General features: G+C 36.1%; 1 protein-coding gene across 1 annotated transcript in view; it reads left to right on the top strand.

Annotated features, from left to right (window-relative positions):
• LOC124646103 overlaps positions 1-24747 on the top strand; it is a 73673-nt gene that overhangs the window by 21765 nt on the left and 27161 nt on the right. The window contains exon 2 of the mRNA XM_047186157.1: positions 7508-7650. Coding sequence (XP_047042113.1) covers positions 7516-7650 — 135 coding nt within the window. The 5' untranslated portion in view covers positions 7508-7515. The remainder of the gene's footprint in view (positions 1-7507; positions 7651-24747) is intronic.

The following is a 24747-nucleotide window of genomic DNA, read 5'->3' as shown; positions in this document are numbered from 1 at the left end:
TAAACCAAATAATCCGGAAATGAAGCCCAAAAGTTTCCCGGCGTACACCTCGCCACGCATGTTTCGCATACAAATGTTCGGTATCGCGTGTAATCGACCCCACAACTCAGTGCCAAGGTTGTACGCACCTCGGTCTGTGGAAATACCACGATAAATATAAAAAACCTTGTCTGATACTATTGTTGGGTGTATTTTTAGCTGTGTTTCAAGTAGGAAATTAGTTAGAAGTGTAAAATAAACTAAAATACCTACATTAACACTAACAGGATTTCCTATAGATGGATTGATAGCCATAACAAATATCATACTAAGCACTCTAGCATCTTAACGATACTTATAAAACAGTGAAATAATATCTTATCACAAAATCTCACCCCCTCGTTCATCAATCAACAATCAAAATACCACACAGCTTTTGACTTCCTAATTCAACTTCAATCAAAACCAATCCTTTTGAGGAAGATATTCTTTCATAAACGCACCAAAAAGGGTTCACATCAACATCCTATGCCCATTACAGCTTCCTTGGTCCATCTTAATTAATCGAACCGTTATAGATCACAGAGCATGGCGGATGCGGTTCAAATGTAGCAATAACTAAGTTACCACGTTTATGGCGTGTTAAAATATGTTAATTTAATGAAGGAATTTTGTTAATTATTACATTAGATGGTGCTGCATCTGGTTTGACTGGAAGTGTTAGTAACTGCGCTTCAATTTTTTTATTGGGTAAGAGTGTTCAGGAAATTGTAAAGATTAATTTGGGAGCAGAATACAATTAACATGATGGGATACGTGATGAGAGTTAAGAATTTTTTTATCTCCTATCAGAAGTAGGGATAGTTCCTTTACATAAGTCAAGCGATGATGAAAATGACCGATTTAATACACACTTTGCTAAAATAGATATACATGTTAAAGATAAACATAGCAATAACAAAGTTATAGATAATGAATGTCCTATCAATTACCTAAGAGGTCGTATAAAGATTTATGAAGTGCAAAGGTCCGCTGCAGAAGCATCCAATGACTAATAGTTTACCGCTGCCGTGAATCAGAGTGACATTTTTATTAGTTGACTCCTCATAGGTGGCGATTTTATGTTAAACAAGATAAATATTTTGTTAACAGAAGAACAAGAAAATTAATGATTCAAAGCTTAGCCTGTTGACAAAATAATTGACCCAAATATTTTTATTCAAAGTGTTAAAAATGTTGTAGAGGACAACTGACATGGTGATGGATAGGTCGCAGCTAATGACTTTCTAGCTAAAGAAATTGAGAACAAATACTATTGTTTATTGAATTCTAGAGTACAAAGAAAGTTTGAGCAAAATTTTATTTCCTTTCGCACATTACAGCATAACATCCGCACGGGTTAAGAAGAATGGTCTAGTAAACACAGAAACGCAAACACACATGAGTTCACTAGTGAGCAAGTCTTGCTAATATAACTCCAGAAACAACACTAATTATTAAGTAGTGTTCAGCCACATGATTTCTACCTCTACTTCTTCAGATTTTCTTTTATAAAATTTTATGTACCATATGGTACAGTATTGAAGGCTCGCTAAGTCGCTTAACTGTAGCTACTGCATCGTGCTTTGTGCACGAAAGGTAAACCAAACACATTCCACCTCCAAGCGTTTGTTTGCCCGAGCCTTGCGCCTGCGCATTCCGGCTTTAATTCCGATAATGGTAAATTGGCCGGGTTTGTTTGGAAACACGTCAGAATCGAATTTATAGGACATGTTTACACAATATAGCCCTCGGTTACCACTGCAGTGCTATTTCACAGGAACCGTTTCGTATTTATGGAAAAGGATTAAACTACCGATTTATAATTCATTGTTGTTGACAAGAACTTATGTTTCGTTTGCTGGTGTTTGGTTTACTTAAACTTCCGTTCTTGTTTCGGAGAATGAGAGGTGATTTATTGTACTCAACGGTCAGTTTCACGTAAACAATTTGGTCCACCAAATCTTTTAACAAAGTCAAGTTAACACACACAGAAAACTTTGAAATGCAAATACAGGAGCAAATTCATGTTGAGGCCAAGGTACATGGTCTAAATCACTCGTGAACATAGTATAACATAGCCTTAAACCACAACACTTCAATTCTGCTGCTTATTATGCATCATAATCATTATGCATTACCTCTTTATCTCTTAGGGTCATAGATATCGCATACAAATCCAATGATAGCAATAAATCCAAAGCCACACTCGATAATTTGAAAGCCGGAGCTCTCAGGACCTGACCTTTCGAGTAATTTGCAAGTATTGTGTGGGTTACGTAAAGCTTTGTTTGGTGGCCAGCTGTGCCGCCGTATTGGGATCGATTACTATAATATCGACCCACGATTATTGTGTAGTAACATGGTTGGAATATTGGGCCAATGTTTTGTGGTTAGCGTAAAATTCTTTTGAGGGATCGTTTGGTCAATGTAGATAAGTTATTGAGTGCAGGTTTAATCGCTTAACAATTGCCCGAGCTTTTCCAAATCCGCTTAAGTACCTATGTAGGCACATTAACCAAATGAAATTTCATTCTTGATAGCGATGGTCATGATGGTGCCATTCGTGGGATAACGTTTGGAATATCTAGTCTTTTCATACACAGTAAATGTCATAAAGACATAAACCGTCTTACCACAAAAACTTTAACCACTGTTTTACACTTGTCTAAAAAAAATGTGGCTCCAAAATGAACCATATGTCAACGTCATAATTTGACATTTTTTTAGACAAGTATTAAACTGACGTTAAAAAGTTTTTGTGGTAAGACGGTAAATGCCTGAAAACTTCCGTGTGCATACAACAGTTAGATACAAATTAGTACATTAGTGGCATCCGCTTATTCCGTGGTACTTCAAGTGGAATTTAAGTCTGGAATTAACAGTTTCCGTAATCCAACTAGAAATCCTTCACGCTACACATTTGGTTGTGTTGTTACGAATGTTGGAGCCAACGTTGGTGCCAGTAGGCGTTATTGTTGCGATTTGCCAACAATACTTTATACTTATGCTAATAGTGTGGTCTTACCAAAAGGAGGAATTATATCTTTTGTGTTATCATCAGCATCTTCATCATGGCTATTCTTTGTATGGTTTGTAGTATTTGAATTATTCTGTAAAATCCAAATGACTGATCTACTTAATTTCTTATATTTGGACTCATTGAAATTTTGAATGGATCGAGTTTTCGATATTCTAAAGATGTTATTTCCTAATACAGAAAATTTCCCATAAACACGGAATTGTATGACATTGAGCCAACTTAATTAAAGAAAATAATTAATTGCTACTTATTGGTTAATTAATTGATCCACATTCCTTGTTTAATGGCACTCTCTGCGTTTCATCCGGTTAACGTTAGTTTTTCGAGATCTTGCTGCAACAGCTTATTAGTGTCCGAATACAGAGATCGTTTTATTTGATGTGTGTAATCGAATCGTAAGTGAGATACGATATTGATGACCTTCAACTGTTTGCGAAATATTTGGATGATCTTGCAAGTCGAGGAATGCTAGATCTCAAAATCTATGTAGCTAAGTATACGGACATTGAAATTGGTAGAAGTTTAGACGAAATATTGTAAAGACGAAGTGCAAAACATTATAGCCGTATAGGCTTAAGTAATTTTTTGGAGGAAGTGACTTTTGCTATAAGCTATATATCTTATTATAGCTTTTGCTATAATAAGATAGATCAGCTATAGATCATAGCCGCATAGGAACTACTTAAGGTAGCAAAAGATTTCACCAGGTGACCGCCCATCTTTCTTAGAAGGTTTAGTAGGGTACCCTATGACTACGATGCCTTCGAAGAAAATCCGAAACCAGTTTCTGCAGATGTTTTGACAACTGCGCCTTTCTTTTTAATACTTGGTTGGTAGATATGTACGCTAATGAGACGGTCATAAAATAAATATTAAGTGCACAACCAGACAGAACGGAAGCGATTGAGTTATAAGCAAATAAAGACAAGATATCATTAATGACTCGTGTACTCATATTTGTATAGAAGATAAGTAATTTCGTTATAAGTTTAATTGATGTCACTATTAGGCTAAAAACTCACGGAGCGATTTTGAACCGTGCCCGCCGCGGTGGCGGAACTTCGTTTTTATTTCCAAACTCACGAGACCGGTTATTTGCGCGGTTACACAGCCGTCGCGGTTGAGATTATCGCCCGCAAACGTGGCGGGCGATGATCGCAAGACGCAAGGCGTGCAGCCTCTGCGCCACTACGATCGCCGGCCAATCGACCGCGGAGCGTGCGGGCGCAACCCGCCGAGGCTGCGGGTGACCGCGGCCCGCGCGATTCTACTAGTTGCCCGCCGGTGCAGCGGGACCCGCAAACAAACGCGCAGACTGCGGGCGTAAAACGCGTCGTGAAATGTGCTTTAATTTTTTACATGTATATCTGCATTCTACAGAAGCTACGGGCCCGCAGCCGCGGCGGTCGCGGGTGAAAATCGCTTCGTGAGTTCTTAGCCTAAATTTCTTAAGTTTGGTATTTTAATTCACATTAAAAGATTTTGGTAACCAACATTTTAGAAAGATTAAGAACTTATCTCATTATCACTTCTTCATCATAGGTTTCATTTAGATGCTATTTAAGAATCATGTTGGGAAGATCTATAAAGATTTTTACAATACGTTAGCTCTGTCCAAAAAACAGTAACTTCATATACTTAAAAACTACAGTGTGTGTGCACGAATATGATAAGCATCAACATTTATAAACCGATGAAGCAGAACATTGTGCTTCCTCCGACAATTATACCCGTGTGTGAGGATATGCATGTCCAAATTATATTCCAAATTACAGTACACCAGTCATTATCTCTAGTAGCAATCGATTGGCTTCATTAAAAATTGATGAATTGCTTTATAATGTTGATTGATTATCGTAATCGTAATGCCCTGTTTAGTACGTAGCCGGTCACGAGCGGTAATCGTAATTTGTGCGTTCATTCAACAATTAATATTGTTAATTCGATTTGATTGGTTTGTTTTATTAATTGAGGCTTTATCTTTGTATCTATATCATTTGTGTAGTCTCTAGTTTGCTATTGTGTATAAACTGCATCGTTTAATGTGACAAGATTGTTTCAATTTTCACCTCTATCAGAGATAAAATCACAATTGCCTGCACAAACATTAAAAATCACTTACTTTTAATCTCTTAGATAGCGTTTATCACTCTCGAACGAGATGCACTTACGTAGAAAGCTGCATATTGTAGCTGGATCCCACAAGATTTCCCCTGCCTTCTGGGAAGCTGGCAAAAACAATGGGAGGCGCAAAAACTCGGGATTATTGTTCGACAGATGCCACGGCGCGGCGGATGCGCGTGCGTCGGCCACGCCTGGGGCTTAAGGAGATAATTTTATAGTAGTGCCAGTTTGGATGAGTTTGGTAGAGTAAATTGTTACCATATAATTCAGGGTGTCGTTTAAACATCTGCTGTTTACCTAGATTGAGTTACGTACTTAAACCATTTAAGTTCAATTTGAGAAAAATAATTTAGCAAATATGGAGCATTACTTATTTACTTAAATCCTGACATTGAAATCTGATGAATCTGCAGATGTTTTATAGCAATTTATATTTCTTGTATTACATATTTATAGAGTTAACCTTCTAAACCCACTTTATGGTTTGCACATGCTTCGCAGAAGCGCAGAACATTAACGATGTTATCCATGTGCGAACAAAAACCCCACTGTCAATTGTATCTAAACTAAATTATTAAGTTATGGGCTCATTGTTGCAGTTTCCCACGAATCATGAAATACTTTAGTGCTATTTAAGACTGTAAGTGGTGGGCGCAAAAATTGGAATGAACATAGCTATTTTATATTTATTTTTCCCTTGATCCAGATTTGAAAAAAGGTTAAGTACTTTTTTATCTAGACCAAATGCCACTTAGAAGAATTTCGTGGACCTCATTAAAACCAGCATGTTGTTTCTCAGGTTCCAATCTATCTAATCTCCCTTTCATCTACTTCGGTTCGGTGGCTCTCCCACCATGAAAGTATAGCAGAGACCTTTTGAATAGCGGATTTAATTAATCTGTCTTCCTATCTCAGCCTAAAAATATCTAGACAAAAAGGTTACTAGAACATAGAAAGGATGTGTACTCCAAATCACAATGAAGTAACTATTATTGTCTATCAACTTTCTTTTATTGCAGTCTTGTTGTCTGTACCGAATCTCACGACCTTTGAAACGGCGTATATCGTTATTAGCAAATTGGGGTTAGCAGATAGATTTGAGTTCAATAAGGGCAATTTTATATATTTTTTATATGTAATTGGTATAATCAAAAACAATATTGATTTAGAAGAAGATACACATAAAAGAAGAATATATAACAGTTACGTTAGTTAGAAATCATATCGATATAATGGATGATAGAACGTTTAGGATTGGATATTTAATTTAAGCTTAACTACAGAACTAAAACATCCCACATATAATTTAGTTGACCCTAGAAAATCCATTGCTGATTTGGAAACCAGCTTTAAAACTCTATAAGGCACAAATACAGCAATGGAACTTAAAGTAAGCATAGAATCACAAGTAAAAGTTGTTCATGACTTCAGGCAATATTCGTAAAGCTGTGGCAACGTTTAGACCTTTATCAGCGATTTATTGTAATGGAAGCATTTACAAGTTCCTGGATATGTTGTCAGTCGTATAAATTGTGGTGATACCATCAATGTACTTGCTCGTATATATTTGTCAAATAAATGGTACTGCAAAATTTTGAATTCTACAATTTCTTTAGTCTACTAAGGATGCAATGCATGTATCCGAATATTTTCAATCATAACTTTCACGCTAATTTTGTGATAATAGACAGACCGACATACAAAATTAGATTCGCATTCAAACCAGGAAGCAAGGATGTTCATTGATTTATCCACAAAAAGTCTGCATAACATTCTTCATTCCAAATTCAAATAGAGAACAGTTTTTTTTCTATCAAGTTGATCTATTGAACCTCTTTTTTTTGGCCTATTTTTTCTTTCACCACAATTGGCCCCCGCCCATGTTCCGGGAACAACAATGTACTATTGTAGTAAAGTAGACTCTTTAGGTACTTGCAATACATCCGGCGATATAAGGGATGCTGACATGTGCGCTGTGCGTGCGCAAGTGGCGTGCGATCGACAAGTGATAGAATTAGATGCAGCTTCGTTAGGTTTGAAGGCAATTTTCTTTGTTGTTTTATTACAGTTTTGTCACCATCATTGTGTGTGGGTCTGTTTTCTATCAGCCTAGTTAGGAAAATAGGCTCACTTAGGTATTACTTTACTTAACTTTGAGTATCGTAGTCGACTGACATGTATTATAGTATAAACTTATAGTCCTAAATTCTTTACTCATGACCTATTTACCCAAGACAAATCTTTCTCTCACTCCCGAAGCAAGACCAATTGTTTCACACACTACCACAAGAGGTCCAATAACCCTAATTTCCCTTGTTCCAGGGCCCGGCATGCTGAAACACGTGGCCGTGTCGCCGCACCGCGCGCGCGCAGACTCCGTGAGCCTCGCGTCCTCTGCCTCTTGCTGCAGCCTCGGCAGCCTCGAGCATCGGCACGACTCCGTCACGGATCTGTCCCATAGAACGGTGAGTACTAGATCCTGTCTAAACATTACTTATTAATTTGAATTCTGCGTCTTCGTGTATTCCTGCAGCCTCTATTAAGCGTGTGTCTAACAGAATATCATGTAGGACCAATAGCTCTGAAGCAATAGCTGAAGGTAATCAAGATTTAACGTTTTCATTGGGGGCATTAGGAGCTCTCGTAAATACATTTTGTGTCTCACATCTGTTACTTTCTTTTCCGTATTCCTTTGCTATAACAGAAACACTTCCTAAGTTCCCACACTTACCTACATAGTTTATTTTTACTCAGTTTTGCAATAAAACTAGCAATGCACTCTGACATCAGTAACGTAACCTTGCATCTTCAACTCTTACCTCTTGATTACCATCATCCATCATTCGGTGCTTCTCAAATGTTCTAATTACATGTAAAGTGACGGCGATGCCATCATCATCTGATTTCACTTTCTTGCCAGCTAATGGCGGAATTTCCTCCGTCTCCCATGAGATAATAACCCCATGGGAACAACTCCGTATAAATATTATAACGACAGGAAATACTTTGTGGACATAGAAGATACTGTTATCTGTAATTGTATTTGAATATGCGTAAACGCTTCTGGGTTTATATTTCTTATTGGAACTTGATGTTCGGCGTACAGTTATTATTTTTATTTTTAACTTTACCAAAAGTATAAAGATCGTTGTCACGTAACGTTTATGACGGCCAATGCAATCGAGATCAATTCCCTTACTCGTTGAGTTATCAGTTGAGAAATCGGACGTAGGTATTGCGCGATGCCACATTAATTGCGTCGACCTTCTTACTGCGTTTAGAACTTTAAAAATATTTGCGACAATTCTCAACTGCGTTTTTTATACAAGGATACTGTTGCAAAAATACATTTTTCAATTGTCTGTAATTAGGTAGGTACACCACACAGATGATCTGGCCATATGCTTTATTCTTCACTTGTTTCTGCATAAGCAAGGTCTCTAACTGTTTTGAGTGAACAAACTAAATATTTCCAACATAAATCCTGGGAATTTGTGCACAATGGGACAATTTCGACAATGCGTTCATTACCTCGCTGCTTTTTAATTAAGCTTGGCACTGACATTTTGATGGCCGATAGAGATAGCTGATGATTTCTCGATTGTTTAGCGACATGTGAACTTAGGTTTAGGAGTTAAGTATTGTTCTGTGGAAAGTTCTCGAACGGTGAGAGCATCCGAATTAGTTTTGACCGACATTGTGAGCGTTACCGTCTTGTCAGATGTCGTTAAACTTTGGGAGACCATTGTGGGAAGCAGTTTAATGAATCGTTGTTCACATTTCCCTTCTTTCTTTTTATGCATTGTGCGAATAAGTAGGATTGACTATAATAAGGTACATTCAAAATTTTCAAATTAAATAATATTCTTTAAGGAAAATGGTATTACTATGCCAATAATCTGATTGAATGTAGTCATCGTGCTACGTAATAATATTTCATAATCCGGGATTTTTTTCAACCGCAATTGATTTGCGCAGGATTTCCCGACTATAAAACTAAATGTTTCAGGTCCAATAAACAATAACGCAAATGTAACCGATAAGGAATTTAATGTACATACCTGTGTGCTATATCATTGTTTAGTATTTATTTATTAGCAATGCAGCAACATAGTGGAGACGACACGATTAGTGCATAAGTAAATATTGAATAAACATTCTTGCAAGCTGGTTTTATTATAAAGCTGTTTTCCCGCGCTATTTTAGAAAATTTTTGCAAATCAGTTTGGAATATACAAACAAAAAAAAATACTACCTCTTTATTATATTACTAGTATTATATATGTAGTTTATTTAACTGGAAGCTACATAAAATATTTGTATTTTTAAGAAAAACATAAATCCAGCCAGATTATAAAAAAACATTAACGACTCCGCTAAACTGCTAAAAAAATACTAAAGAACTATATTTTATTCAGCCTGTCTAATAGAGCTGTCCAATAGTCGATTTATTTTTTCAAACTACATATTGCTTACCATCAATTCTGGCTATGAGAGTTTAATTGTTTTTTCTGTGTGTTTATGATCAGCCAGTTTTAAGAGCTGGTCACCATATGCAGACTGTTTACTTTATTATTATCCTTCGTACTTAATACGTGGTTATAATTTACTATTAACATATGCTGTGTAAATCCCTGTTTATGGCTTACAATATGTATCGTTGCATCACTTGTAAAATAAATAAGTCAGACAGATATTGTATAAAATGATTTAATTCTGTAGATTCATTTAGGATTTATATAATCAGTTTTTACGAGATCCGATTCTACAACATTATGCAAATCGATTGATGAATCATTGATTAAGGTTCAACACATGTGTTCTCCAAAATCTTTGATGTTTTAGATTCTATGCTAATAAATAACCTTGGCCTAGATTTTAATGCTTAGCAAATATAAACAATTAGTTTCCGCTAGCAGTTAAACTCGCATCCCGTGGGAACTTCTTCGTACACCCGGGTAAATTGTAGCCAATAGCCTTCTCCAATAAATGGACTGTCTAACACAGAGATCATTTTTTTATCGGACCTACAACAGTAAGTACCTACTTGAGATTAGCGCGTTCAAGCAAACAATTTTTTTAAGCTTTATAATATTAAGTTTAGATTAAGTTTCACATAGTTTATTGTTATTATGTATCTTTATACCGTTACTGTGTCCTCATATCGATTGTGGTGAGCATAATGATCACTCTTTAACAGACGTTTCCGATGCCCGACTTGGGAACCTCATTTAATTGTTAATTTGTTCTACACATGCAATATTATAGGTTTACAGACAGGCATACAATAGATAGACACGCCCTCGTAACTGTATCTGTCCTGTCTATTGTTTTTGTTTGTCTTTTGTTATTGTTTATGGAACCACCCATATGATTGGAGTAATCTTTGTGGAAATGCTTTCTTCACTTTAGCTTATTTACATACCGACATGTTTCAAAAATCTTCTGTTCTTGTGCTCTTAAAAGTAGCTGTGCCTTTTCTCAGGCTCTAGCTAGACTGTCTGTCTAACTGACAACTGAATTTTATTTACATCAGTTCAGAAGTTTTAGCGTGAAAGCCGGACATACAGACAAATAGAGTAACTTTCGCATTTATGATATAAATGAATACAGATTTATGGTGACTGCATGATGCAAATGGTTTACAATAATTGTGTTGTCGTTGTTTGCCAATTATGGAAATGTTAATAAATTGTAACTTAAAATGGTTTGCGTATGAAAGTGGTTGGTGACGTTGTAATAGTATGATGTGAATTGTATTGATATGGTGTCAATATGTGGTTTTCCTTGTTTTTCGCTATGATAAACTTTATTAATTATACTAACCTATGTATTGTCGTGGGTATTTTATTGAGCGAATGTGCAATTGTTAAGAAAATAACATAATTGTTTTATTCGTTGAGTTTTGTAAATAAATGTTATTTACACATCACAGCAGTATTAAACAAACCACAATTAATCCAATAAAAACATTGAACAAAAACCGCGAAATACCGGCCGCCATATTGTAACGAAAAATTAATCGTTTTATATTTGGAACAAGACAATGCACGCATGCATTCGGGCACACATGTCACGCCGTGGGAACGCAGGCTTGACGCTAATCATGGACTTATTGGACAATCATGGATTCATGGAGAAGTACCAATAGGATATGCGCTTAGAAATAAATCTGTAAGTAGAAACGTCCAAGTTTGAAGCAGGTCTTAACATAAATCAGAATGAGGTATTTTGTGCCGATAAGACAATCTTCTGGTCTGTGATTTGACACCTGAATATTAAAAAAAAAACTACTAAAGCTCTCGATATCTTGAAGAGCTGTCTGTCATTTACGGTATGATCTGGCTGCAAGAGAAGGAGGGTCACGATTATCTATTTCATGTCTTTCGCGATCACCGTTACACTTATAATCCATTTCATCATACACATTTGTTTTGTGATACTTCTGCATCTTCTTATCAAGTTAAGTTCTAAGAAGTACTAATACACAAGTAAGCGCGTCATCTTGCAGCATATAACCGTTTAGCGCGATATTGATGGTCGCCACATTTGTTTAATTGCGCGTGCGACTGGCCCAATTTCTGTGCACTGGGGTGTTTATAGTTTATCGTATCGGTACTGCTTTGAAGTTATTTGTTTTAATTTTGGAAGATACTTACATACTCTACTCTCTTCACAACTCTTTTGTTAAACAGATTTTGTCGGTTTAAAATCTGTACCTTATTATTTATGCCAAGCCGTTTTCCCGCGGTTTCATCCGCGTCCCGTGGGAGCTACTGCCCACACTGGGATAAAATATAACTCGCAGATTATAGAGCTTTCTAATGGTGAAAGAATATTTAAAATCGGTCCAGTAGTTTTTGAGTTTATCCATTACAACCAAACAAACAAACAAAGTTTTCCTCTTTATAATATTAGTATAGATAGATTAGGCACTGGCTTCACTTAATATTTTTGCTTAAGCTTACAAAAAATCGAATCTTAGTTACATTGAAGTGTGAAAGTAAGTAGCATTTGTCTTATTAAATTACTTTTTTCTATGATTGCATCTCCATTATTCTTTTACCCATATTTCACTTACAACCGATCTATCACAGTTGCCCAATCATAATTCCACTCCGGTATTATCACGCTGATATCCGGTGGGTATTGCGCAAACGCAGCGGTAGGTCACGAGCCGTCACTTCCTGCCATTACAGGCTTTCTACCGGTGAAATTGTCTGTCACCCAGGCCTTACAGACCAGACTGAATGTAGGGCTAAGAGACGAGATAAGGAGGAAGTTATTAAGGAAAAGGTATAAGATAAAACCTAGATGTTATATCACCACTAAATAGAAGAGACAAACTTTTGGTGGTCGGTTTATAATTTCCTAACTTTAAGATGAGGCACGAATATTTTTCATATTGTGTTAAGATTGTACAGAGCTTTAAACTCGCCTTAACTTAGCGGCATAACGAGAATTGTTTACATATTTATGTAGTGTCAACAGGGCCAATCAAACTCAAAACAAAACAAATGTAGACGTGCCTACTCATGACAGTAATTCTTCGAAGAGATCTTACCTATAAACTAAACAAACACTTACTTCAGGTACAATAACATTTAACATAAACAAACATACACACGGTAAATCTAGATAAAATGATAAACAGGCTTTTAGTAAGTCCTCTTTACCAGAGCATGTGAAAACAAATGAATGTTGGGGACCACGATAGCAGTGCCAAGAAATACAGTTTCTGATAACAACAGCCTTTTGGCTGACAGTCAACCCGGACTTGACATAATTAACTTGTGAAGTAATATTTGCTATGTAGGTTTGAATGTACTTAGGTCGTAGTTTATAGGTTGAAAAACTTAGATGAATCTTATTTAATTACTTCGACGCTGTAAGATGTTGGTATAGCATTGTAATTCTTAAATATATCGTCGGATTTTGATGCCATTTTGTTTAATTCGTTTTTTTAATATGTTATTTAAACAAAGCTTTTTTTTTAATTAAGTACCGATTTTTTTTCAAACCTTTTATGAGCATAAGCGTGTAATTAAATAAAAAAATATTATTAAATAAAAATTATATAAGACGCCATTGTTAAACTATTCCTAGACATAATGAATGGATAGGAATTATAAACACAGAAATGTTTGTTATAATATTATGTATTTCAGTCGTTCAGTTGCCTGCGCTCCTTTAAGAGAATTTATACTTATGTCCAATGTCCATTGAATATAATAAACCTTTTCGTTTACTTGTTATTTTTTCTGCCTGTAATAATTATATATTAATTACGATACTCAGATGCCATAGATTTTTGGGACATACATTTTATTTTAGTGTACAATATTTATCCTCTCCCTTATTCAACTATCTTCTTCAGCACTTACAAAACCCATCACAACCACATACGCAAGGCGCAAAAACTTAACTCATATACTCCCCCACAATAGCCCACTATAATATCACATTACATGATATCTTACATAAACAATAAACTACTTATATCTTCGTATCATTAACTCATGATGAGAAGCAACTTGAGCCCGTGCGTAACTGCCAAGTAAGTTGAAACGCCTTCTCAAGTTATATGTAACTATCTGCACTTGTAGGTGATCAGGTTTCATGGACTTAAGTGTAATACTGTTTGTTTAGACTAGGTTTTATTGTAAGCAAGTGTAGTGTGCTGATATTGGAGATGAAGTCCAAGATATAACAGTTATAAAGAGATGAACCTCCTTTTAGTAATCTACCGTGTACAGAAATTGATGTCTATTTTTAAACCGACTTCTACAAAAGAGGAGATTTTTTTGTACAGTTTTTGGTAGGCTATAAGTGTTTGGGCTATTGGTTGTAGTCACTATGGGAATTCTGTTGGCCGACATAACTCTTTGATTACTTCGTGGAGAAAAGATTAACAAGTTCTTTATCTCTTCCAAGATGCAATTTATTGTCAGATTATCTTTAATTAGGTAGGCCTTAATTAAAAAATAATCTTCTTTAGCCTTTATTTATGTCTGCCTTAACAAACCGATAACTTCATCCGATAAAATATCATACTGTAGACACTATACCAACCTTTATTGTTTTGAGTCATCGAACCGTATTGTGCAGTAATCTTTCAAAAGATCTGGGAACAGGGCTTTTAACAGTCAGCTTAGACATAGACATCCTCTAGCAATAATCTAGATATGGGCTAAAAATATCCTCAGTACACTTGCGATGCGCGCAGGCATCGTACGTGACCTTTCTGTACAATAATCTGGTGGTATGCGCGCGCGCAGAATTAATCGCTGCGACACGGATGCGCCAGGTGCTTATACAGGTTGTTGTGAAGGCGTCGGGTGTGCTTTGTGTGAGGAAAGATTTATTTTTTATTTGTAACTGTAGCTGTTATGGTAGCTGGTAGCTTGGAAGTAATGTTAGATTAGCCAGTGTTAACGTTGGGACTTATTGCTGACATATTTCTGAACATTGAATTCTTATTAATTGTCTGTTGTTACCAAATTAAAATAAACGCCCAACCAATAGTAGTATTTAACACAAAATAAGTTCTAACACCAGTTAAATATGTATTAAATATGTATGTGCAAAATCAGCGTAATATTGTCGCCACTACCCTGCCCTAATTCAGCAACTCTATACTTATCTAGGTCATAGCCCCACCTCGGGGGGTCTCACTACTTTATCATTGCAATCAAAAATTAAACTCAATCTGAGGACATCTGAGTGTAATCAGGAATGAGTCACGCTAAGACACACGTGGTACCAACAGTGTTATACTTGTCACATGTATGCGTCTGCGCAGGATCCAATGATGTCATCGTCTAAGGGCCGTGACGCATGAGTTTATTTACAATTATGTAGGTATTTCTTTGTGCTGATCTCTAGGATGTTAGCAATTTGTACTGTGTTGAGATGACTCAGGTAAGGTGTGTTAGGTCATTTTGAATCTTCGATCATCAATGCTTTACCTAACTTTATAGACATCGGATCATTTGAAAGAAGCCTTTTCTTGCAGATAGTGTTAAGTAAAGCTTTTGTATATTTCTACGGAGAAATTATCAGACTCAATGTTATATAATCTATTCTACTTTATTTTTAGTTATTAAAGCCCTAAGCCATTAAATCCTTAGTCATAGTTACTCTTTCGTACAAACCCTTATATTAAATGACTTCTTAAATATTAATGAATTGTAAAACAAAGGATGTAAGTACCTAGGTAATAGGACAGAGAACAAAGCACCGTTAAAACAATTGCCCAGCAAGTACTTGTAAACAAATTAGTCCATGACCTGTCCCAATAAAGATTCCTTTTATTGTCTCTAACAATTACCTCGATCGATGTAATCAATAGGTACAGTCCGCAAAAAAGAACACATCTACTACAAAAATAAACACTTTTTATTGGTGAGAAATCATCAAATCCCGCTGCGGGTGCAGCGTGAAGGAGTGTCAGACTCTTACTGACTCAAACCCATCGTATGGTCCCTTCTGGAACCCTTTATGTACAAATGCCATGGTAACTCTTTCGACTCTTAAAGATGTCTTTGCGAAATTCTGCAAAAACATCTTTATATGTGCTGTATTTATTCTAAGTTGCGTGTTTTTTGTTGACTGTACCCAATGTATGCCCACACGCAATTTGTGACCAATTAGCATGTAGTAACGATAATTTAATTAAATTGCATGACGGCCAATAGATCGATAACCTGTGACTTGCGCCTGCGACTGTTTATGTAATACTTTATCGACCTATTGTAGTATGCCGACGCGGTGTAACTGGGACTAGGGATGGGGTACTTATCGATGTGTTTCATCGATAGTATGTTATGCAAGTTTGATGATTTGGCTTTGTTATAAAATTACTTTAGATATGCATTGAAGGTCGTCTGATTTAATGGTTGCAATTGAGTCATTCAAAATGACTAATGTCACACTTGAAGACATCGCGGGTTTTAGATTTGCAGTAAGTTATAACAAAAAAATAATGAAATAATCTTGCAAATACCATGTTTTTATATTTATGTATAGAGGTACTTACATGTTTTAAAGTGTTTTGTTAAGCTGCCTTTGTATCTTTAAAATATTTCACGTCTCATAAAGTAAATCCATACAGATTTTTATCCAATACTTATATAACAGATAATAGCTATTGCTAAATACAAACATCGTGCATGTACGATATTATCTAACAGTGTATCATGGCCAGTAGCTACATGTCGGTCGAATGCATGCTTGTTTATCCTTTATGCATGGTCTATTGTGTAAACTGTTGCTCGTAATCTATACTAATATAACACATGAGAAACATTTTTGTTTGTTTGTTCCCAAAAGCTCCAAAAATACTGGAGCTGTTTGCTAAACCTACTGAAAATATTTTCGATGTTGGAAAGCTAGACTCTTCCGAGTAACATAGGCTATATTTTATCCAGGTACGAGTAGTTGTTTCCACGGGATGCGGGCGATACCGCGGGACAACGGCTAGTGCTCGATAATTGTGCAACGTGGTCCATTGTGGCGGTTTGGTACTCGATATGTACAGAGCGTGATAGATTTGATTAAGTATGTCTACTTTGTGTTTTTGTTACTGACATTTTATATTTTGATTGAAGTTAAAATTGTGTCAGTTTTTGTTTATTTTTTGTACTTTTGTAAAATGAGTCTACAAGTTTATGTCGACATCGATAAAACTGTTAACGAAATTTTCCCATCCCTAATGCCGGATACCGGACGAAGGGCAAGAGCCCTACATTTCCCCGGGACCAATAGGGCCCAATTGATCCCAATATAGGGCCGGAAGTTGATCATTGTACCCGGATATGCACTTGTTGCGTAGATCCGCGCGTGCGCATACAACTCCACTACTCTACCGTGTAATGTTAAGTGTTCCTATTATGTTGTTTTTTCTATAGAAATATAGTTCCTTTGTGTTGCATTGTAAAGGCATTAGGTGTATAATAGGCGTATGCATTTAATGCGCTTTGTGTGAATAATTTATTGGATTTATATGTGTGCGGAACTAATTTTGTACCTAAGTGTACATTACTAATTTATCGTGTATATTTGTACGTATTTAGTAAACGGAAATATTTCCTCAGTATTAAGGTACGCATGAATTAAATGTGAATTCACGTTAACTTTGCCGTTTAGTTAAACAGGAAGATATTAACTTGATTATTTTATAATTAGAAACGGTAATTACCTACTTCATTCGCTTGATTTTATAAAAAAAATATTTTAGCTTCTCAAAGTCTACCTGTAAAACATAGTCATAATAAATATAAAACTGTAACAAAATCCTTAGGTCATTGTTTTAAAAAGAAAGCCTAGAAATACGAGTAACTGCTCAACGAATAGCCTTCACAAAGTCATATTCTTTATTATTACAAGTAAAGGTACATATTATACGACTACAGTTATAGCAAAGAACTGTTATCACTACGCATGCGCACGGGGCCACGTGCAAGCAACCACAGTGAAGTTATTAAATCATTCAATACTTCACACCGTATGATGAGTCATGCTAACGCATAATATTGACACATTTTTGTACGGCCGGTCATCATCACACCGATGACATCCACTCGTGAGTCTGCAATAGTAGAATGTATCAACGACCTTGCTTGTAAAGATAGTGTTCAGAGAACGAAAGACTGTGAGTTTTAGTATTAGGTACCTAATCCATCTATTATATAAAAATGAATCGCAAAATGTGTTGGTAAGCGCATAACTCAACAACGCCTGGACCAATTTGGCTAATTCTTTTTTTGTTGTGTTTGTTATGGTCAGGAGAAGGTTCTTATGAAAAAAAAATTATTGTAAAGTAGAGAAGTCAGTTGACGGGAGCGAAGCCGCGGGCAAAAGCTAGTAAAGAATAGATTCTTAAATATGTATTTGAAACTTGTCAGGCTTATAATACCAATCATCGGGTATGCAAATCGATCATCTCTCCCGTTTCTGCCCAATCATCATCTTTCAATTTGATATCTACGTGAAGAAAGTTATTGTTTACTTATAAAGCTCACTATTTCAATAAATATAACACAATGCTAGTTTATTATTCTATTTCTTGAATGATCTACAAATAGTAGTACTCATTATACGTTAGTAATAAATAATAAATCTAAAATAGTACTTTTCCTAGAAAATAGCATCAAAACAAGTTGGTGACGTCTATATTACTTCGTGCGCTCGGAATAACCAGAGCAGGAAGTGTCAAAGGTATCCTTGTACTTTAGTTGTACTGGCAACAGTGACGCAGTAATACCTATCACTTCAATTGTAAAATAGTTCATTGTTACTAAATGTATTTTCTTATCTCTATATCAAACAGTGTTGGCACGCGTTAATAAAAAAACAACAAAATAAGCTATGAAAAATCTACGTTAATTATTCCTTGACTGATTTCCTCAAAGATTACTATAATTATTTATAAGAGTATAAATATTTTCTCTTGCCATAAATGAGGCATAATCTTCGAACCACGATCGCACTTTCAGCACGGAAAACTCCATAAAACTTTTATGTGATAAAATACATACTTTCATTACGCACGTCATTTTCTAGGAACCAATAAATTCTCGTTACTTAATTCCGTATTACACAACAACGTGTGAAATATCATTGTTATATCAATGACAGGGAAATGTCTTTGTAAGCTCTCTTCCTTCCTTCTTTACTCAACGGAGAGTGACATGTGTCGCAGTAACAAAACGTGTAATAATTAAACGTTCTGGCCTTGTGTTTGTCCGTCTGTGTATCCGTGTCGGTCAGTCCTGGTATTACGGATTGCACATTAGATAATGGAATTAAGGTAGCTAGTTTACATGAAATCTGTAACCGTAACCGATAGTCGGAATTAAGCATAAGATAGATAACAAGAAAATAAAGTGGTATGGTGGTTTTACTTGAAATATTTAAAAGAAAATGCACATTGAAAAAGTTATACAGCTATATATTTACAAGTTGAACAGCAATCTTTCTTTTTCACATTAGAAAATGTATTATGTTATGCAGTTTCATAACAACTCATCATTGAAAGGTTCAACATCGCCAGCTTCTTTCCTCATATTTTCCTTCACCGTTTTAAGCAGTAACCTAGTGATCGGTGATTGCAGTCACAAATGTACGTGCTCGGTATTGAACTCATGACTTCCAAGTCAGGGTCGTTCGTACAAAGCCTCTTTTCAACATAGTCGGGTTTTCACAAGAAAGTATACTGTCATCGGTTGCTTCATTTTATAACATTTCCTCATCTCGGTTTTACCGAAATCGACTAGGAATCGGATTTTTATGTGGTAACTATCTTGGGGAAATTCTACTTATGTGTTTTTTCCAATAAAATTCAAAATAATGGCTTGTCAATTTTAAATTGTTTTTCTTTTTTAAGCGTGGATAGTGCTATAAATAACATAGTAATTGTTTATTTACTCGATCATAAAATTAAATTGTAATTAAAATCACTATTTACGGAATATGTCTCGCGTCGTGTGGCGCCTACCGTGTAAACGGCGCTGGCGCAGATTTACGAGCTAATTAATCAGTAAGCAGTTAGTTATGGCAGTAACTGCGTCGTTCTCCGATATTATTGCTACTTGGTTAACATTGTCCTTTGTTTTATGCCAATGTTACAACTATCAGTTATAAATGAATGACTGACACTGACTTACATTCAATCGATTTAATGTATGTAACAATGTCCTGTTTATAGAAATGTTGGATTGTCAACCATTATTGTGTAGGTAGTTGTTAGTTTTTTCCTATTTTATGTGTATTGACGATGCTTAAATACGATTTGGTAAAATAAATGATTGTTTGTACATATTTTACGAAACTTTGCTGAAACTTACAAAAAATCTGGAAAAGGGATGACTGACTGACCCACAGTCTCTTAGCTGGCGAAATTGCGGAAAATGCAGTGACCATAAAATGACTCACACAACAAGCTTCTTTCAGACCAAACCTTGACAACTTAAATTAAACAAACCTCATGCACTCAACTCATCCGACAACGACTTGGAGACAATTGAGCCACTTTTGGCCACTTTGAGCCACAGATCTTGTGATAGCCAGATGTAGGGGCACTAATTGTCATGTGACGTCATTAAGCGATCTGTCTTTATTTAGCTAATCGACATATAAGGAAGTTCGCGGGTGAATCATCGAGACTTTGGTCGTGTGACTCTCAGTCACTGACTGCCTGTCATGTGTATGGTAACGGTGTGTTTTGTACTATTGAACTTTTTTGTTATAATTACTTATTAGTTTGCTAGACTATAATATAAAAGTGTATGATGAATTCTGCAATGTTTTATCAAGCTTTTCAAATATTTTGATGAATGAATCCCTATGTAAGTTTAGTAAGGGTCCAATTTGTTTTATTTTGATAATGCTTAATAAGCACCTTAACGTCTTGTAAATAACAGCTCATAAACCGCAAGCCTCATTTAATGCACATTAACAATGCATTACAATTCAAATTCAATGCTACAATGCGATACAATACGATTGCCCACATACACATACCATCAAGTTAAATTTAACTACCACTATCTACATTCATTAAGCACCGATTGACATTTCGATACATTAATCAACTCCACGCGCTGCGCTCGCGCATTGCGCACGAGTTTCCGCGACGCGAGTGGCGACCTCTAAACGTCAGTGGTTCTGGGAACTGTAATGTCGCAAGCGCCCCGAGAGGTCTAAAGCATGATAATAAGTTGTTCTCAGAACTGAAGTATTACCTAAAATGTCGATATTGCTATGTTTAGGCATGATGTAGCCAATAAGGACAAAATTGAGGTGCTTGTCCGGGACTGTGAGGCATTGAAATTCGTGATTTTAAATGGTTTAGGTTTAAACAAACGGTGAGCAGTACTGGGATTCTATAAAACTCGATCAACAACTCGCATTTCACTTCGATTCGTAATGTCATTTCATACTTTAGGGGAGGTAGGGGAGGGATGGGCACTTTTTCACAATTTATTGCATAAAAAATCAGATTTTACAGATCATTATCAACTTTTATTGCCATTTCTTATATTCTTAAATGTAGGCACTTAATCACTTTAAAACACTTAGAACTTTATTTAAACACTATTTTAAATATAATAGTCTCTAGATCAAGTTGGCAACGGTACCTGAAACAAGATTCTATAAAGGATTTTTCGCGCAGATTTATAACCTCACAAATTTTCACTGACGAAGAAAAGCCTCCCTACCATAGAGAGCATTGGACACTTTTGACTTAGTTTATGAAAAAAAAATCGGTAAAAAAACTTTTAAGTTAAACGGTTTTATCTTATGTGCACTGAAAACTAGAAAATAAAAAATAGTTACTTACCTGTCAACCTACGTAGGTGGTCCCGGTCATATTAGACTAAAATAAAAACGTGGGGCCCATTAACTATTGCTGTAGTACTCTCTTCTAAAGGTATAATAGGTGTGGATTGCATCGACTTACTATAATTGTAACTGGAGATTTTGACAATCAATAATTAATAATAGAAAATACACATACCTTTCATTAGTTTTCTCTTTATAACGATCCGAAACCGCAACAAAATATTTAAGTACTTTTACGAGTGTTTGTTCTTGACAACTCACAGAAATGACAGATAGTCTATGGATGAACACCGTTACCAGTCGGTAACGTAAACTACCCAATTAAAAAAAAACAAAACTATGATCAGAAATCAGAATAAAAGGACCCCCCTTTTATTCTGATTTGATCATGTCTCCCAACTGCCCATCTCTCCCCTACCTCCCCTATAGATAGACAGATTTTGACAAATCTGTCAAAATCTCGACTTTGATTTAGTTCAACTTGTCAACACGCTCGATAGTGAAGCGCTAGTGTAGTTTGACAATGTCAATCACGAAACTTTAAGGTAGAATTCCGTGGGTCGCGATTGTCGCAGCCGCGCGCGACAAAAGTCAACCTATGAAAATGTATGGCACCGCTGCCGAGGGCTGCGACAGTCGCGCGCGGACGACGAATTTCGTGAGCCGCTCGCGGCCGTACGCTTCTCAACATGGTCTAGCGCTTAATAACATCTATAGAATTTTAGTAAAACCAGAATTAAATTTTTGACAATGCCGCGAGCAGCTTACGAAATTCGTCGGCCGCGCGCGACTGTCACGGGCCTCGACAACGGTGCCATACATTTTCAAAGGTTGACTATTGTCGCGTCCACGGAATTCTACCTTTAGATCGAAGTCGAAGTGAGAGTGATGTCGAAGTGAGTTGTGATATTTTATAGAATCGACATGCAGTTTTATTATTACAAGAAGATCTACACTACCCGACACTACACTACCCTAGTGATGAACTCAAAAGTGGTGGATAATGGTCTTTCGATACGTAATTTAAAAAGAAAGAGCCCTCCATTTAGAACGATCGTATCAAAGGACCTCAGTCAATGGGTCCTGAAAAATTTAATATAATATTGTCTTCGATCAATCCTAATAAATCGAGAGTACCTATTAAGCAATCTTGCATCGTCATATTGTCAGCAGATGTGTTATTGAAGCTGCCGACGCGATTACACAGTGACGATGACGACTAATTGCTTCGATAGACATGTTACTGTAATAGGCGCAAGTAATTGCTGAAATGCCGCAGTTTCTTATACACATCGTGTGCTAGTAAATTTGTGCTTTGGAACGCCAATAATATAACATGTCAAACACTATAGATTTTGGCTGATGTATGTTACATGAAAAATATCTCAGACCTCTGCACATTATCTTTTAAAAGCCTTTGAGTTTTCCGAAATAGTCTACTGATCCATGTAGTGTAGTAGATCTTGTTAAATCTCAATCTTACCTTATCAAAAAGCATATTAGGTACTACCTACCTACGTAAATAACTAATTATTGAAACTGTGTAGATCAATTTGTTCCTTATAGTCTCATAGGCCACATCTCAACCGGTTCTGAAGGTTGTAAGCATACCTAAGTTCACTGCTTCAAGTAATTGGATGCTACATAATTAACATCTACAATAGGAAACAAGTTTTTATACTTACGGTACACACAAGAAAATATCTTGAATTCCAACCTATATGGAAGAGAAAAAGATTGCATGCAAAGTTCTTGGCTTAATTGAAGGAAATCGCTGAATGGTTCGTAGGACCATATTAGGACCAAACCTTTTATACTGTACAATACAACCAAGATGCCGTTTCTAGTATCGATCAATCATTGTAACAGATTATTATGTTTCTGTATACGTTTCGTGGGTAGGAGAATTTATTACATGCTTATTATTCATCAGTAATATCTCAGTATTTCGGTCATAGTCACGGTCTGGCTACCGCGCGGAATGTCACCGAGATCTGTAGGGCTTGCAGGAGACGCGATCAAGCGAGAGACACACACGACTGGTATTGAGGGCAGCCCTGATTGGCGAATACAAGGACCAGTTAATAAATAGACTGAACTCACTGGTTCTTATATTTCTTTTAATTAAATGTGATTGGGATATTCTATATTTATGTTATTGCAATTTAACGATGATCCACCGATTAATGTATATGAATAAGTTCGTCGATCTATTAAAAAAGCCAGATTTACAGTGATTTTATATTGAAATGGACTCGGCAGTCAGTTAAGGATAACCCTGATAATACAAATAAGGATAATGCAACGTAAGACCTTGCAATTAACAGTCAAAGAATTCAAGATATTGGCTGCAGTCAAGGTCTTCAAAACCTGTTTGGATATTGTAATTTAAGACTGTGTATTACTTAAAAAATCAAACAGCCTATTTCTTCATTGACAATATATTAACACATAAACTGTTATAGTAAGTTCTAAACATATGGTATAACTGCACCAACACAAAGCCAGGTTATTCAACATCACATAAGACCTCGGTTCCTCACGTAGGCGAACCGTGGGCGCAAGGCTTGTATTCTCGTTATTTGTCCAACGTTTCACATCATGATAATTGGATAAAGTAAATTGGAAAGGAGTGTTTACTTTGTGATCTCTCTGATAACGTCAACGTGGCTGTGTGGTCGTATGGAAGGACCAGTTTTTTGCTAACGGCTCAAAATGGTCCTTAAGGTCGACAATTAAACGTGAGATGATTTTGAGGAGGCTTTTGCTATACTTAGCTGTTCTCTGCATATATTTCAGGGTTTGTTGACGCTCCCCGGAACTGCAGTACGCTAAACTGTTCCTCCTCAAACAAATATATTTCCGCGGTTGAGTGCATAGTTGCGTACTATTGTATGGTAATGCAGTATACATTATTATGATGTCTGCCGGATTTTTACGCTTCATAGTTTTATATGGGGAGTTTATTTATGTGGTAGATTGTATCTCTTTGTTTATTACGTGGTTTATTATTTGATTTACTTTCCAAGCATGTTATACTTTCATTTCTATCAACAATGTAACCTTTCTTAAGACAATGTGATCCTCATTTGTTTGAAATCGTATTTTGTTCTCTTAATTTACTACACAGACTTGAAATTCAACACCAAACCGTTTTGTATGAAACCTTACGCGTTGTTTCGCGATATCGTAACATATGTTTTACATGAACATGGCCA

The sequence above is a fragment of the Helicoverpa zea genome, chromosome 3, assembly GCF_022581195.2.
Source record: "Helicoverpa zea isolate HzStark_Cry1AcR chromosome 3, ilHelZeax1.1, whole genome shotgun sequence".
In the NCBI taxonomy this organism is placed as follows: Eukaryota; Metazoa; Arthropoda; class Insecta; order Lepidoptera; family Noctuidae; genus Helicoverpa; species Helicoverpa zea.
This window is presented reverse-complemented; position numbering and strand designations above follow the sequence as displayed.